Source organism: Pangasianodon hypophthalmus, chromosome 23 (genome assembly GCF_027358585.1).
Source record: "Pangasianodon hypophthalmus isolate fPanHyp1 chromosome 23, fPanHyp1.pri, whole genome shotgun sequence".
NCBI lineage: Eukaryota > Metazoa > Chordata > Actinopteri > Siluriformes > Pangasiidae > Pangasianodon > Pangasianodon hypophthalmus.
The window spans coordinates 9,560,726-9,579,015 of NC_069732.1; the positions used below are offsets into that span (position 1 = coordinate 9,560,726).

General features: G+C 39.2%; 1 protein-coding gene across 1 annotated transcript in view; it reads right to left on the bottom strand.

The window, feature by feature from the left end:
* The window catches only part of cdk6 (cyclin-dependent kinase 6), a 35,668-nt gene extending 18,732 nt beyond the window's left edge, over positions 1-16,936 (bottom strand). Inside the window, exons 1-4 of the mRNA XM_053228424.1 lie at positions 16,331-16,936; positions 15,199-15,573; positions 11,498-11,633; positions 6,768-6,935 (exon numbers count right to left, since the gene is read on the bottom strand). Of these exons, the coding sequence (XP_053084399.1) occupies positions 6,768-6,935; positions 11,498-11,633; positions 15,199-15,419 (525 nt within the window). The 5' untranslated portion in view covers positions 15,420-15,573; positions 16,331-16,936. The remainder of the gene's footprint in view (positions 1-6,767; positions 6,936-11,497; positions 11,634-15,198; positions 15,574-16,330) is intronic.
* Positions 16,937-18,290: the final 1,354 nt, after the last annotated feature.

An 18,290-nucleotide genomic window follows, 5' to 3' on the forward strand; every position in this document is an offset into this window, starting at 1 on the left:
TGTACAAGCCTCACCTATTATTCTGGGTGTAACAGGGACCTCATAAAGTCAAATTACCTCTCACCTGTTTCATATCAACATGTGTAAGCCTTTCACAGACGATACACACACTACACATTACATCCAGGCAAAGAGAGCTATCTCAAACAAAGAGACAACTTTTGAAGATTTTGCATAAAGACTAACAATATTTGAATGTGAGTTGAAAAAACATTCAAAACCAGGAAGCTAAACCAGGATGTAAGAGAAGAGTACTGAATGTTCACTCTTCCCAAGGACTCTTGCTGGTTTATATTTGAGTGCCACTGTACCATCACTTTAATTATCAGCTTACCTCCTGGTTCTGCCAAAGTTCCCACCAGAGGTGGAGATGACACTGCCTTTCTGTTCTCACTGGCACACTTCTAACTCCCACTTCATTCTCTTTTTACTCAGCTGATGTTTCAGGGACTGGCTGCTCATATGGGAAATGCTATGACTGGAATACGTCTGGCCACTATAGCTGATACAGAGCAGCTACAGCAAAACCCTAGAGAGCAAACTCATTACTTGAAAGGAGTTTAAAGGTTACAGGTGTTGAACAATGAATTTCTTCCAGGCATACACACAAAGGTAAAAACAACCGGCATGCTCATTTAGAGATATTTAAATTCAAATTTTCATTTTCAGTTCAAGGACTTTAAAATCTAAAGATTAGATTAAGTTAGATCAAATCTTAATTACTCTTCTGATAGCTGATAACAATTCTAATCAGAATTTCTAATCAGAATTTTACATTTTGTGCTGCTTTGGAATAATAACACAGTAGGAATCCCCCTGGTTTTGTCAACCACCATGTTGGGTAGAGGTTAACTACTTCCAATCTCAAAATCAATCATCTAAATCCTCCTCAAATGTAAGCTTTTTTGTACACAATAATCTGATACAATCTACTGGTGTTTATATAATTCACCAAATCAGCAATTTGATTAGCCTCATTTGCATGTAGAAATAGTCAGTAAAAAGTGCAGCTGGGTGGAACTATTATGCTGGTGCCACAGCAAACTGGCACATTTTTGCACTCAACCGCCTCCAACTGCAACAAGTCTGAGCAAATCTAGAAATAATGTTTACATGGCAGTTGAATTAACATGTATTAGAAGATGGAATATATGTCAATTTGTCATTTTCAGTTATCACAATTCGGGTCCTATCAGACTTGATAGTCGAGATAGTTCGGTTTACAGAAGTGAAGAGCCTGGTGAACGTTGGGGGAAAAACACACAGTGTGAGAGAGAGAGAGAGAGAGCGAGAGAGCAACAGAGAGAGAGAGAGAGAGAGAGAGAGAGAGAGTGAGAGAGAGAGAGAGAGAGAAGGCGGCGGTTAGGCTTTGCCAACATGAGGAATTCATTCCACTGGAAGAGAGGAAGGAAGCATCAGGGCCCAGAGGACCCACAGCAAAGGCTGCTGTGGAGTTTGTGGTATGCAGAAAAACAGTTGCTGGATCAAGTCTTTTTTAACACTGCACAAAACGAGTTGTATCAGGCCACTCGAGCTGCATGACACCACAAACACCATACAAACAATAGCAGTTTCAAGTTTTAACCCCATAAACCTTAAACGCTGGGCTCTGATGGATCCAGACTCACATTCCTCACACTCATAACTACCTACTCCTTCCTAAGCTTCACTGTAGTCACTACAAATTTCAAGAATAAGAACTTAGATGAATAACTGAATAATAAACTGGGAGGTTGACGGGATACCAGCCTCAACTGGAGACTGAGCTCATTTACATATTTCAAAGACACAAAAGTTCTGTTGCTGTATTGCATTGCATCAGACTCAGCTGCTTAATTCACTTGAGTCATCATGAACTAGAATGTGTTGAGTTCAAATTCTTTATCATAAAATCTTACATCAACCCTTCACCATATGAAAACACTTTACTTTCTATTAATTGTGAGTACAGTTATTACAGTTGAGTGCAAAAGTTTGCATCTCCAAAAACAAAACACAAAAGAAGTAGTGAGGCTTTTTTAGTGAATACGCTCCCAAAGACATACAGCAAGCATCTTCAGTTAGCAATTTTAAAAAGCAACTTAAAACACAGCTTTTTACTTTACATACGTTGTATCATTTGCCATTTTATGGGCAGTTTTTAAAAATGTAATTTGTACTATATATTTCATTTTAATGTTTTATAAACAAATTATCACACTTATCTTAATAATTAATTACTTAGTTGTTATTTTTAGAATCTCCATTACACTTTTATTTTCTCTATCTTTGCCTCTGCCTCTTCCCTTATGCTGATTTTAATTAGAATTTTTTTTGTAAAGCACTTTGAGCTACATTTAATATACCAAATTTTCTTCTTCTTCTTCTTCTTATTCTTATCATTATTATTATTATTATTATTATATCTTTGTTTCAGGGGCAGAAAGAGCTGAATGTACCACTTTTTTCACATCATCTACACAAATTCCAGGAAGTTAAAACAAAACGTAGGTATATCTTCCAATAATTAAGCAAAATAAATAAAAAAAAGGGAAGTGTTGTCATGACCCTTTTTGTCTCTAACAGATAAAAAAAAAAAAAAAGAAAAAAAGAAAGAGATCGGCCAAGTAATCTGGCAGTGTTAGAAGAGATGAATATTACAACTGGGAGGATCCAAAAGCTGCTCAGAAGATACACAAAGATGTTGGAGACAGTTATAAAGGCAAAGGGTGGACATACAGAGTATTAGTGTATTATTATATTTATCCAACATTGAGGAAGGGCGTGCAATGATTTGGACTTTTATCATTTCACTTTTTTTAAAATCATTTTTAACACTATTTTGCCATTAATGGTCATGTGATAATAAAGGAACATCTTTGAAACCTGATACAATGAAGGTCTGGTTGGTATAAATTCAATTTCTTTGTCTTCTTCATTTTGTCCTCAGCTGTAGCTGAGGTAAAAATAACACACACCACACATCAGAATAAATGATTCAGGGAATATCCCTTCAGTTAATCTTTGGTAAATCTAATTTATGAGCAACATGGTGCACATAATGTTCTTTTGGGTGCTTTCCTAATGGCTTTCATGAGACAATCCTTAAACGGTCTTAAACGGACATTCCACTTTTACACCAACTCCTGCTAGAAGCTGGAATCAGTTTTCAACATGCACCATTACCATTACCTAATTCTGATCTCATAGACCAAAGCGTGTGAAAAGAGAAGGCAGCAGAAGGTACATTATGACCATCATGAAGCCTGTGAATGCTGTGCTGTAGCCTAGTAACCAGGGCAGCTTCCCCTCCCTTCTGTCTGTACATGGCCCAGGATAAACGCCAGCTAATGTATCCAAAAAGGCAAGAGGACGAGAAAGAAACATTGCTATATTTTGAGCCTTTGCCCTGAGGCTTTGCGCCGTCAATCAGAGGTGCACAATGGCCACCGGGAGAGTGGAGTCATTATAATGATCAACAATGCAGTGGTCCCATGAGATTTGTAGGGTCAGGCTAATCTCCACATCGGCAGCACCCAATGGGTGGTCTGCCAGCTTACACTCCCTTAGTCTCTCCCAGTCTCATCTACATGCTGGAAGAACGAACAAGAGCTATGAGACAGATGCAAAATGGCAGTGCTCATTCTTAAACACTGAGAATTCTGAACATGTTCTTAACTTATTTCCTTAAAGAATATTAAATATGTACTGTAGGTTTTCCCTAAGCAGGGCTATATAATTTAGTCAAACCATCCTTTAAATGTCTTGAGATTTGTCCTGTATTTAATAATCATTTAACACCACATACTCTTTTTCTCAAGGCATCTTTGGAACATTACATTTACAGCATTTAGTAGATGCCCTTATCCAGAGCAACTTACATTTATTCTCATTTATACAGCTGAGGTCATTTATACAGTTGAGGGTTAGGGGCCTTGCTCAAGGGACCAGCAGTGGCAGCTTGGTGGTTTGGGGATTTGAACTCCTGACCTTTTGATCAGAAGTTCCCATGTCTTAACCACTGAGCTAGCACCATCCTAAAGGGATTCGTCTTCTTCTTGCTGTGTTCTAGACAGAAGAACCATTAAGTGTTCCCCGAGAAGGACCTGACTTAACCTTTTTTCTAAGAATGTGGCACAGTTGTTGCTGCCAGAAAGGCTGCTTCGAGTGTTTCAGAAACTGCTCACCTCCTGAGATTTTCACACACAACGGTCCCTAGAGTTTATACAGAATAGTGTGAAAAACAAAAAAACATCCAGTGGGTGGCAGTCCTTTTGGCAGAAACGCCTTGTCGTTGACAGAGGTCAAAAGAGAATGACCAGACTGGTTTGAGCTGACAGGAAGGCTACGGTCACTCAAACAATCACTCTTTACAACAATAGTAAGCAGAAAAGCATCTCAGAATGCACAACTCATCAAATCTTGAGGCAGATGGGCTACAACAGCAGAAAACCACACTGAGTTCCACTCCTGTCAGCCATATATATAACATTTTTTGCCATAAGTCAGAAAGCATCTTGTCAATATCCATGTGTTAAAAAAGACACCAGATTTCTCATAACATGAGCATGAACACTGACTAAATATGTGAAGACTGACTAAATATGTGAAGACTGACTAAATATGGACCTCTTCATGCAAAATCCCCAAGGGACATACCTTCATATATTATGTAAATCAGACAGCTAAAAACAGGCCTTTCACTGAATGATTCATCTTGAGTGTCAGACATTAGACATTAGTCTCTTTCTGAAACCATTCTGTTTCCCTGCATGCTCTAGATTTGAATATCATCTATCTAGTTAGCAGATACTTAGCAATTATTATTTGTGAGGGGGAAAAAAGCAAACAAAAAGTGACCTCAGAGCCTGCTTTGCATACCCGGGGTTATCGTTTCTTTATCCGACAAGAGACAGAGAGGAAGTGTTTTTAGCCGCATTGAAAGCAGGTGATGTGGGGGATTCCAAATGCAGGAAAATGAATCAGAACATTCCATGCTCACTTTTCACCTCTCTCTCTCTTGCTCTCTCTTTCACTCACTCTCTCTCTCCCTTCTTGAGTATATCACTTCTCTATATCACCCTCCCTCCCTTTCTCACCATCTCTTACTCTTCCTACTGTCTGTTTCTCACTATGTGTCTGTTTCACAGTTGATTTAAGGGTGGAGGTGGGGTGCTCTAATATCTCTGGTGGATTACCATTTCAACTTACAGAAGCTCAACTGCCTAACCACTGAAACCACATGACAAAAGGAACGTTTTAGCAGTCATTCAAATTTCACAAACTAAATTAGCAGTGAAACGGAGTGGGTTAATAGGTGTTCTTGTGGCTGTGTTACTGAGTGGGGATTCCTCTAAGTTTCTACAAATGTCCCACAGATACCTCAGGAAAAAGTCCAGCAGATGATATGCAATACTCACTTTCTAAAATGCTTAACAGACCAACACAATATACCTTTGAGAAGCATCTCTTATTTTCAGTCTGAAGTGGAAAAGATACAATGTCTATTCACAAGTTATAAGCTATCGCTTGACATCAGAGCTCCCTTCAAGAGACTATGACTTCAAAGAATGACAGGGGGAATTCACTGATTCAATCACATGATCCGTTTCATCCCCGGACCACTTTGTGGGGCCCAATGACATTAATCAGCCAGTCTCATTTTACACTTTTTATACACCTGCTGTTAGACCCGCAGCTGATGGGTGGCTTTTCTTTCAGTGCAGCTCACTCCTGATTGGGAGCTGTCCATGTCAGACCCAGGGGACCAGCTGATCTTTTCACTTTACTGCAGGTCACTTTCGTGAACTTGCCAAAGGTTCATTAAAGAAATAAATCTAACCAAGTCTGTGCATAAATAAGTTATATATATATATATATATATCTCCACTGAATTGCTAAAATAGAACTGGGTGGACTCAAGAGACAGGGTAGAAATGTCAAAACAAGGGGTTTAAATGGAAAGCTTAGATATCAGCTTTATAACAAGCTTTTCCATGAAGGACAGTAATAGCGATGGTGATAGTTACTCTCAATTTCTTTATTTATTTAAAAAAACACAGGATTGGGATCAGTCATTAATGTAAAATGTTACATACATATCTGCAATGTTAGAAAGCAAGTAGCTACAAGTAGTGATGCTACTAACTTAACAATAATTGTAGCAGCATAGCAGCAGTGGAGTTATTTTCAAAAATAGCTAAGTAATGAGCTACTTTTTTCACCAAGTAGCAGTGTAGAGTGATAAAAGTAGCCAGATTGATCCTAAAAAAAAAAAAAAAAACCTGATCCAAGAGTGAACCCACTATCTCTGCCTTTTAATGAGTGTTGTTTTACAGTTAAATAATGTTAATGGCTTCTTAATGAGAATTGTTTACAAATAGAAAAGCAAAATCTTTTCGTTATGATGCAGCTGTGCCATATACTTGTACTTTACATGTACCTGTAAAAAGCATGTAGCTTTTTAAATCATGAACAGCTTGTAGCTTGACAATTGCAGACAACTTTATTTAAAACAAGAGAGTGATATTAGGATCAGTTTCTTTTATGATAGCAAGTTATATATTGGTGATATATCTCTGCAAAAGTATCAAATATGCCTGCCAAATTGATCCCACATTGCAGTAAGTTTTGGATGTGAATATACCCACTATATGTTTTGTGAATATTTATAAATTCGAATTCATAAATTTGCTGTGTAGCTCATATTCTTGGACTGGTTTGTTTTCACGGTAAAAGTGTATATAACAACCATGAAAAGAGGGCAAGGAATTGCCAAGCTGACTCACCACTGAAGTAAGGGCCATCTGAAAACTGTATATGCGTGCCAGGCCAAAATCTGCCAGTTTGATCTGTCCTCCGCTGGTGACCAGAATGTTCTGAGGCTTCAGGTCTCGGTGAACCACACGGTGCGAATGGAGGAAGTCCAACCCCTGCAGCAACTGGTACATCATATCCTAAAAAACACAGAAAAACCAGCTATTCCTTGTTATCTCTCATCCAGATATCTCAACATTGCTTTATGGATGAGTAGCAGGCTAATAAGAGGGTAAAGGAGGTCAAGGAATGAGAAAGGAAGGAAATTCTAAAAGACCTGAGCAAATTATCACATGGCACTGTTGATATCAGGATTCTGTTTGGAAAATTAGGGCTCTTCTAGCTTGGAGGAGGAAAAAGTGAGTGTGGCCCTTTAAATCTGGAGCGTGGCAGATGTTGTTAACTGACATTGATGCAGGGCCGGAAAGACATGTTACTTTAAAGTCCTGTTCTGCTGGGCCTCCGCTTCCCTGCAGCTGTCTCTCAAGCACTTGTTCAGTCTGAGGGCCAGGCGAAAAGCAAGGCGTAATGCCTATGAAATGAGAGAAAATGGCTTAACTGCCATTTCCTCTGGTGCAACTTGCACAACAACAGCATGAAAAAAAATACAGCCATGGAGGCTTTTGGAGCTGCCCTGATGGTCGATAAGAAAAGGTGTCTGACAAATTGGAAAAGGTTTTTTAAAAAGCAAGTGACCAGTTGTTGCAAGAATTTCCCCGAAACTAGAGGCATTGAGCGAAGGCGGCCCTGGAGAAACCTGCCTCCAAGACCTCACAAGTGACATGGATCTGAGCCCACCACCCCATTCAGTCCCCAACCAGCTGGTAAGTGATTAAAAGCACTGACACAATAGTGTGCACACTCAAGCAGAAAACATTTGCAAACGGCACAGATCTGGTCATGCCGGGGAAGGGGACGGGGCCTCTGATAATGCGGATAAAGGAAGCTAGAGCCAAATGAACGTGTGTATGATGGTAAGGCCTGGGTGCATGGTGGCCAGCATAAACAAGGGCCCCTTTCTAAATACCCATCCATCCATGACCTACCAGACCCACCAAGCCGCCATGGCACAGGCAGGCTGGCGGAACGGCATTGTGCCTCATCAGTTACTCTGCTTTGGCTTCAAGCCATATTGCCACATTTCCTCAAGCATAATGACCCAAGGACAAAACAAACACTCACCCCAGAGCCCTCTTTTTTGTCTCAGATGAGTTAACTTAAGATGTACTGCCTCTACTGAGATTGTATAATTAAAGGGTTAATACCACTGACCTGTTTAATGTCAACTGAATAGGATGAATGAAACTAACCATATATCTAATACCAGAATAACAGGCAGAACCTTATCCCATGTAACACCTGTTAAGTGGCTATAGAAAAACCTCTCCTTGTCTTCCACAGTGCAATTCAGGAGGCTGAATTTAAAAGCTATGGAAGTGCCACTTAGTGAATTTCATTGTATGGCATTACCTCATAGTGAGAAAACCTGATTCCAGCTTAAAACCATCTGCTTATGCAAGCTAAAGCATCAACCTCAAAGACCCAGGACAAACACTACACCTGTCCTCAACGGCACCTCGTTTGCAAAGAACATGGACAGAGCACTAAGAAAAAAGAGAAGAGACAAAAAAAACAGTCTCCTTAAAAACAGCAGTCAAAACAGTGCTTCCAGAAGGCACTCCCCATTCTCATGCTAATTCATGAGAGGCAGCCATATTGTTTATTGTAGCCTGGCACAATGCGAGACATCTGCCAGTTAGCATTAGTTGTAATTCCCTCCCCATGCTTCATTAGGCTCTCCTTTATGGGGCGGAGACAAGCCTCAGAGAGACGCTGAGCCTGGAATGGCCGGCCGGACTTGCCAACACAACACCAGCTGCTTGATGTCCTTCCAGCCCGTTTGATTCCTGGGGCCTTTTTCATCAATTAGCATGTGGTGGGTCCAAAATGGGGCAGGAGTGGACAGAATGGGGGATTTGGAGTAGATGGGAAGGGGGGGGAAGCTGGGAGCTCTGCAATCTGGTGTCTTTCTGGGAGGGCGAGAGTAAATGAAGTTGTTGGGGGTCTTTAGCAGTACTGCACTAGAGCCTATCATCTGTCCCTAATGTCCATTATCTCATGTTCTGATGAGAAATCCAATCTGCCCAAGAAAATACTATGACTATATGCTAAATGTGGCATTCACCAGACTTTCCTCAAACTTATTTTGGTTGGAAGTAAGCTTGATTCACTTTATTGAGCTATTTTTATTTAAATCATGGGTGACTAATTAAAGGACAAACCAACATAAAGTAACTTAATCAAGGTTTGGGTCATCATGAGCCACATGAACAGCTTTAGTGTGCGTTGGCATATATGCTACAAGTCTCTGGAACTGTACTGGAAGGATGAACATTGATCTTCCAAAAGATATTCCCTTAAATGGTGTGTTGATGATGGTGATAGGGGACACTCAGCCCAAAGTCTCCCAGGTGTTTATCTAGGTCGAGATCTGGTGACTCTGAAAGCCATAGCATGTGATTTACATCATTTTCATACTTATCAAAACATCGATTCAGTGAGCCGTCATACCCTGTGGATGGAGGCAGGGTCATCCTGGAACAGACCTCTCTCAACAGGATAGAAATGTTTCATCATAGGATAAAGGTGATCTGTCAGAAGAACTTTGTATTGATTTGCAGTCTGTATCGTACAGCAGTTCTCTTCTCAAAAGTGATATTTGTCATTTGCTTTGTACTTTTCTCCCTAAAGTCTTGCAAGATGTCATGAAACCATGCTTTCATAAATGGCTGATCAGCAGCAAGACATGCTGTTGAGTCATTTTCTGAATAGTTTCAGCAATGCTTCTGACTGATGAACAAGTGAGCACGCTAATGATTTGAGAACCAGCGGATGGAGGTACAAAATTGATGTATCTACAAACATTTTCCTTCATGTTGATAGAAAAACTAGCAAAAGAAACCCTTTCCATATAAATATGCACTTTAGAAACGTCTCAGTTTTCAGTAAAACACAACTGAAAAGAAGTTATATCTCATTTCAGGACTTAATGTATCATATCCTTTGGGCACAGGCAGGGAAATAAGATAAATGGATTTGTAAGACTAGTGGGTGGGAACGGGACTGATGAGAAAGTAGGTGTGCAGGAAAAAATATCCAGCATTTCTATTGGATATTCAGCATTTTGGAAAGTGGTAAGAGAACTCTGACAATGCTAGCTTTAAAGGATTATCTGTGGACTAATGAAAAGTATATCCACGCTACATAAGGATCGCTTACTTACTGCCCCTTACAGAAGCCTCCTACATTCAGTTTCTCTATTCACAACAAAAAGCGAGCAACTGAGAGGGCCACTGCAGACAAAACCACACATACACACACACTCTGAACAACATTCCTCTGGCTAGTCTTCAGTGAAAGCCAGAGCTGAATGAAAATAGAGGCACACACAAGGGCCCAGCTCTTTAATTAGAAGCCCATCTACCACATGCACTGCCCATCAAAAGGCCAGGCCTCACCCTAATCTTAGAGAGTTCCATCCTCCATCTGCTTCTTTAAAGCATGCCAAAAGACTCCATTTATATTCGCATTCACGGGCCTCAAAGTGGAAATCCAAAACACAAGGTTTACTTTGTAATACACATAAGTCATATTGGTAAAAGTGTGTGAGGTGCTCCGAATCAGCTTAAAAAGCAGAGGTCAGTATATATCCAGTCGAGGCCAAAAGTTTATATACACCTAAAGATAGGCTAAAGATACCCAATTTGTTTTTCACAACTCCACACATTTCACGTTACCCCACATTTCTTTTGACAAGTCAATCAGAGCAACTGCTTTGTTCATATCAGAGGTGATTTTAAAACACTCAATTAGAAACAGATTTATTTCAGCTTTAATTCACTATATCTGGCTACCAGTGTCTAAAAAAGTTTACATACTCCAAGTTGACTGTTTCTTTAAAAAGTCTGGAAGATTGCAGAAAGTAATGAAATGACTTTTAGATGCTTCCGATTAGCCAATTGTCATAATTTGAAGTTAATTAGGAGTACACTGGTGGCTGTAGCAGGGCCTACCTTAGGAATGCCAACAACTGAAGGTACCACAAGTATCTGTAAGCAAACATAAAAAGCTTGGGACCACACAGACACTGCATTGTTCAGGAAAGTGGCACAAAATAACTCCAAATGATGAATGAGCTTTGGTCCAAAAGGTTCAACTGAACCCCTAGACAACCCCAAAGGAAGCTGGAAGAATCAGGTACCAAATATGTACATCCACCATAAGAGAGTCCTGCATCGCCATGGCCTGAAACACGGTCATGCAAGGAAGAAGCCCCTACTCCAAGACCAGCACAAAAAAGCCAGACTGAAGTTTGTGGGTAATTACCAGCCTTTGGAGGAGTGTTCTCTGGTCAGACGAAACAAAAATTGAACTGTTAAACCACAATAACCAGTGCTATATATGAGGAAATAAGTTGAGGCTTTTAATCCGAAGAACAGTATCAACGGCTAAGAGTGTTTTGCTGGAAGAGGGACTGGTGCGCTTCAGAAGATAGATGGCTTTAGAATGTCTTTAGTGTAGGTGCATGTAAGCCTTTGGCCTCAACTGTATAAGGCTTCTTTTTTTAGATAAGTGATTGTCAGGAATCTGCTGCTATTTAGCTTTATAATGTTTTAATGTTAAATGAGCAGCTGTTGAGTACCTTTATGGTTTCAGGTGGCACTCCTGGATCAGGTGCTTTTTCTAGGTATGTGGTCAAGTCCTGGTCCACATGCTCAAAGACCAGAGTCAGTTTGGTCTCCCGATCAGTTCTAGAAACTGTACAGACATCGAACAACCTAGAGAATAACATAAGAAAACATATCATGATGAACATATTCAAACATATTATTTTCTTTGTATTTATCTCTAGGCACAGAACTGTAGAGAGTGTCATTCATTTTTCAGCATTCAGCTGTTTCCTGATGTACAAATATTAAATGTGCCAAACACTATAGCTAAGAGGGAAAAAATCCTAAAGGGTGAGTTAACTGTCCAGACTAGTTTGCTGACTGTCTGAAAGAATGCTTGTTATGCTTCAAATACCAGAGTTTTCATGGCAAAGTGCAAAGAAGTGATCAGCATTTCCAACTGTAAGCTCATGACAGATCAGCTTCTTGACATGCTGCACACATTCTCGCATGATCAGGTGAAAACGAATATAATGATATTTTAAGATTCCTTTCTCCTCTATAACATTAAAACTTATTTAATTAAATCTGTCAAAAAATACATTTACCAATCAACTGATCATTTCAAATACAATATTTATAGAGTAAATATAAAATGCACATATTTTTCCATATTTTTGTACTGGACAGTTTTCTTTCTTTGGTTTTTTTTTTGTAATTTTTCCCCTTCACACATTATTTTCCCCCTTTTTACATTTTTTCCCTTTCACACTTTATTCTGTGAGCTCCATCTGCTTAATATCAGAATGACTACAATCACATGTTAGTGACAACAAGCCTTGAGTCATATAACTAGACATGTATGGAAAAAAAATTTACCAGCTATTTGCACCTTGCTTGCTACTATGAGGAAAAATAATACAGTAAAACAGGGTAATGTCGTAACTTGTTCAACCTTTTAATAATGATCTTTGAACAGCAATGTTTTTTTTTTAATCAGACTCTTCTCAGTATGAATTGAATCGTCCTAGATCTGACTTATTGCATCTGGTGTGGAGAAAACAAGTTACAGTTAATTGAGTTAATACAACAGTCTACCAGCTAAGGCAATATCTTTTGTAAATTAGATGAAGCAATAGAGTATGTACTTCTGTAAATTAGACAAGCTTAGTAAGAATCAGCAAAAAAAAAAAAACATCTGATTTTCCCAGTAAAGATCGAAGCGTCTCAAAACATCCCAATCTCAGCACCATAGACACGTGTGATGTGCCATGGTAACTCAAGCACATACCAGAATGTCTCATCATAGTGATGGCTGAACATGAGATAATACATTTATCCCCATGCCTGCACATAATTTAGTCACTCTAGTAATTAGTGATGAAATGACATAACATTTGTTAAACGTTCCGGGTAAAAAAAAGTATGGACAAAATTTGCCGATTTTAGTTGTAAGTGGCAGGCCAAGCCAAGCCATATATATTATGTTAAAAATCCTGGAAATTACCACATTCCTATTACATCACTGATTAAGTTTCTCCAAGAAATTCTTCTCCAGGAATCCAAATTGTTCCTTTACAATGGAGCCTCTCAACTGACATAAAACATATGGAATAAATAAAGTTTTCATGGGAAACATTTAAGAGTAGCCTGTAGCTACACGAGGCCCTGAATATACTACAGGTTTCCCTGTTCCACATGCTGCTTTACACCAGAGACATCTTTGTTTACTACCATATACATTTTTTTCTTTTACAGTAAATGCAACATCCATTCCATGATATGACAGAGTGTGAGACAGAATTCGTATAAAACACATTCTGTATTCATATTCGATCAGATTTATATTGATCTCTGAACGAGGTATGTTTGATTATTTAAAAATTTTAAAAATGAATATTCGGGAAAAGTGATTGACCATGCCTCTCTCTCTCTGTAAAAAAAAAAAATGCTAAGGCAGTGACACAGAGTCCATTATTACTCACAGAAGAAGTGAATTAACAACTGTAAATTCTTTGAGTCAGAATAATACAATCCATTTTAACCATTCACCACCAACATGTTACAGCAAATGTTGTTGTTGTTTTGCAAGGCATACTGCAGTTACATTATGTGGCATATCATTGCAAACATCACAAACCTGAGGTTTAAAAAATGGTGCCATTTTGTAAAGACCATAATACCAGTTACAGGCAACTCGACTGGAATGCAAACATATCCAGTCTATTACAAACACAGGTTACTATCAACCATAAATTCAGACTAACTCTGTTCCTGGACACCACCACAATTTGATTTTTCTGCTATAACAGACCTGATTTAACACTGATTAATTCATAACCAGGTTTAAAAGGTCTTAGACCAGGGAAAGGACCATGATGTGCTAAACCTTTTAGTTTGGGTGAATAATTATTAATATGATTATTCATTATTAAAGTATTAATATGAGGTTGCATATGCGTAAAATATCTGTTGCCCATCACCATGGGGAAAAAACCGTGCTGTACAAGATGGTATGTGACATATATAGTGAAAAAGTGTGCTTTTGGGCCCCTCCACAGTGAACTAATTGCAAGACATTTACTCTGAGGGAATTCTAAAGACAATGGAGGAAAGCATGGGGCACTTTAACTAAGCAATTTAACAATGAGCTAACCAGATCCCTCTCCATCTCTTTAAACCATCTTTAAATCACACAGACCTGCAAACTGCACATGTTCTAATGTTTTAGCTTTTACTTTCTTAAGATGTTGTTGAACATTGTAAGGTGGTTCCTGCATTCTTATTTGCCATTTCTGTGGAATTAAGTGATCAGCTTTTGTCATCCTTGAATGATGAACTGCATTCCAGTATCAGTGTGCTACTGTAGAAGGTGTTAAGATTCAAACACGGTTGTTACTGTATCTTTCCTTGTCACTGGGGTGACCTTTTGTACCTTTAGTGTGCATCTTTAGCCTGGAATGTTGTGTGCCATGTATTAGTCTAAAATCTAATTAAAAATACCTTAAGGACCAATTTTGTGCCTCATTTTAAAATGGTTGCTAAATTGACATTAGCCTAGCATGTAAAAGATACACATTAAAGGCACAAAAGACGTATTCTTCAGGGTACCACCCCAGACGCAGGGAAAGGTACGGATTAGTAATTTTTTTTAATCTGTGCCTGATTGTGAACACTTCGATTCAATTCAATATATTTATATATTTACTGCTGCGGCTGCTGTCGTCCTCTGGACCTGCCTGATGGAGCCCTGTGACTCACTTCCTGCTGCTGTGGACAGTCCCACAAAGATACCCTACAGATCTGCATTTCCTAACAGTTGATTAACAGTTTATACCCATGCTGCACCCTTTCTTCAGGGGAAAATCTCACGTAGATACTGTAGACGCGTACGTAAGAGCTGCTGCTGCAATCATACAGGCGATGATGTTCATACTGAACGTCCTTTCAACTTCAAAATACTGTTTGACGTTATAGCATAGAATTGTGGTAGAGTAATGATCTCTAATCCTAGATGAGGATGGATTCTCTTTTGAGACTGGTTCCTCTCAAGGTTCCTTCCTGGTGTCGTCTCAGACATTTTTTTTGTCCTTGCCACTGTAACCACCTGGCTTGCTCATTGGGGATCTAAATATAAAGCTACATTCAGGATTCTGTAAAGCTGCTTTGTGACAATTTCTAATAAAGTAGAATTTTGAGAGTGCAGAGTTTAAAACCCCAATTCCCTCTTTACCTGACCACGTTGGGGTGCTCGAAAGACTCGAGCTGCCTCAGTACTGCCACCTCGCGGATGGTGGATAGAGGCATGCCCTCCTCCTCGGTCTGCACGCGCACCCGTTTCAGCGCCACGAAGCGTCCGTTCTTCAGGTCGCGCGCCTTGTACACCTTCCCGTACGCGCCCTCGCCGATCTCAGCCACGGGCTCATACTGCTGGTTTAGACCTTCTCTGTCCATCCTTTTTTTTTTCTTTATCTACTTGTCTTTCTGGCACGGGCGTCTTTATGCTCGGATGCAGCCCTACCCCGGGGAATCCCGAAAACGTGCCCGGTGAGGCTCTTTCACGAAGCCATGACCGGGAGAGTCAGCGCCGCTTCTGCACGTGCGTTGCCTGTAGAGAGAGCAAGCGCAAAGCAGGGCAAGGTAAACACGAATGAGTTGAGCACGAGCTATGGATTAACATCACAACAGTCTGATGTCCAAACATCTGTCGCGCTGAACGTTTGGCCAAGTTATATATTTCCCCATTTTTACGCAGTGCCTGCTGTAAGACCATGCTAAGTTCACCACACACACGTGAAGAATTTTTAAGTAATCACAATGTATTAAAGCTCTTACTTTATGCAATTCATATCATGCATATAATGCATACAACACACAGTGGCTATAATTAAACGATTCAAAAGAAAGCGTTAAATTAACCCGGTAACATAAACAAGCATACACAAGAGAACGATCAGTAATAATAAACAGAATTAGACCATAATAGGTAGACCTTAGTGGGAAGTTGTTAATATATAAAGCTCTGACATGATAGGCAAAGATGCTCGTGCATTATGTGGCCCCGAAATCCCCGAGCACGTGGCTGCCTACTGATTTCATTGTTCAACGTATCAATAAAAAGCTGTGGCCAAACGCTCGCGAGCTCCGCGTGGACACAGCACTTTCAGTTTGCGCGACTGGTCTAGCTGACAATACAATCATGTCAGCTTTTATTAACTGCTAGACTACTATGTATTAAATGCTCTTGAGGATGTGTGCAAAGCAGGCAAATGCAAAAGTCGCAGAACAAATGCAAAACTGCAAAAAAAAAAATGCATAATGCAATAAAAGAATTCTGCAAATGATAGCCTGGGTTACTTACTTACCCCTTTTAGTTTCTCACTGAAATGTAAATCACGCTACAATCGTTCGCGTTTATTAAAAAAAAAAAACTGCGAGAAAGAAGCAGCAGGAGCGGGGTTTTTTATTCTTCTTCTCTCCCCCTCTTCTACATCCCGGACTGTCCTAGCGAGGCCACACAGGTAGTCGGCGGCTGCAGCGCTTTAACCCCCCATCCTCCCTGCGCCAGCGCCTGCGCCACTGCGGCACACCGAGCTCAACTCAGCGACTCGCTTTTTCTTCTCTTTCCCCAAGCCCTCAGTGAGCGTGCAAGGAGCGTGTGCTGCTTATCTCCTCAGCTCGGCTAGGCTAGCGTCCGTCCGTTTTCCCCCACTACGCGTTTTCCCATCTAAGCGGAGAGAGTGTGGTGCGCTGAGCTGCTCGGTGAGCTCGCTCTGCCCGTCGCTTTCCCACGCTGGGCTGAATGTTGCCTCGACCCCCTCCGGAGGAGTTTGACACAGAGCAGGGACGTTTCCGCATTCCTCGGCCGACTACAAAGGCCAGCCGCTTTCTCTCTCGCCTTCTCTCTGCCTGCCCTCCCCTGCTCCTTCACCATTCACAGCTCTCTCTCTCTCTCTCTCTCTCTCTCTCTCTGCCCCCTCTCATTGACTGTCAAAAACTTGATCAGTGCAGTAAGCTTGGCAGCAGAGAGCGAGAGAGCTGATCTATCAGGACTATTATAAACCCCATTCGGTATAAACTGTGTCACTCTGCAGGACTCCGACAGAGCTGTGCGATGTTCAAGGCCCAAAGTCAAACGGTTCAATGACAAGCAGTCAGTTGAGTGCCAAATTTGCATCCCTCGTGCTTTCATAGTTACATAACAACAACAACAACAATAATAATAATAATAATAATGGCGATGATGATGAAAAATCCAAGAAGTTCTAAATTATACATATATATAATTTAGAACTTCTTGGATAAATTATATATATTTATTATAAATATATAAAATGAAAGCAAATAATTATATGAAATCTGAATATATATTTATAAATCCTGAATATAAAGTTGTAATTCGTAAATATATAAATGTAAATCCAAATATATAAATTATATAAATGTAAATCCGAATATATAGTTATAACCAGAATATATAGTTATATATATAAATATAAATATATCTTTATGATCAGGCATGTCAATAGACAGATGTTCTTATTGAATTTTTTATGAAAACAGTAGTTCTATACATCCTGTATACATTTGTCTATGTAAATATCGTACAATTATATAATAGTTTTAAGTGCACATCACTTATCTAAACCAAAGCGAGCATGTTCCTCTACTTTACAAAAGGCTGGCCGTAGTGCCAAAGGGTCCTTACAGTCCATTAACAGTGTTAATGCTGTGTAGCTTTTCTGCAGAATTCAGCATGACTGAGAGGGCTAGGGAAATTGTCAACAATAAATTGACAAATAATGTTTTTATTGAGAAAAAAACAAAAACTGATTATACCAAGCATGTTTACTGGTTTAGTCAAATATGGAAAAATTAAGAGCTTGTCTATCAATATGCCTGATAATAAGTATGAATATATAATCAGGGTTTATAACTATATATTCAGGATTTACATTTATATATTTATTTCTTGTTTATATATATATATATATATATATATATATATATATATATATATATATATATATATATGTATATATATATATATATATATATATATATATATATATATGTATATATATATGAAAAACAGTTTGAAAAGAACCAAAGAAAAGAAGGCATGAACAATAGAAAAAAAATCATTATTTTGTTTACTATTAATACCTTAACATACACTATTACACTTTTTCCTTCATTACTTGTGATAACGAAGGAACATATGAACTTACTCACACTAATAGTTTAATTGATTCAGATAAATCTCTTTGTGGCTGCCTATGTGTTTTTCATAAGTATGTGCAAACTTTTGCACTCAAATGTAAG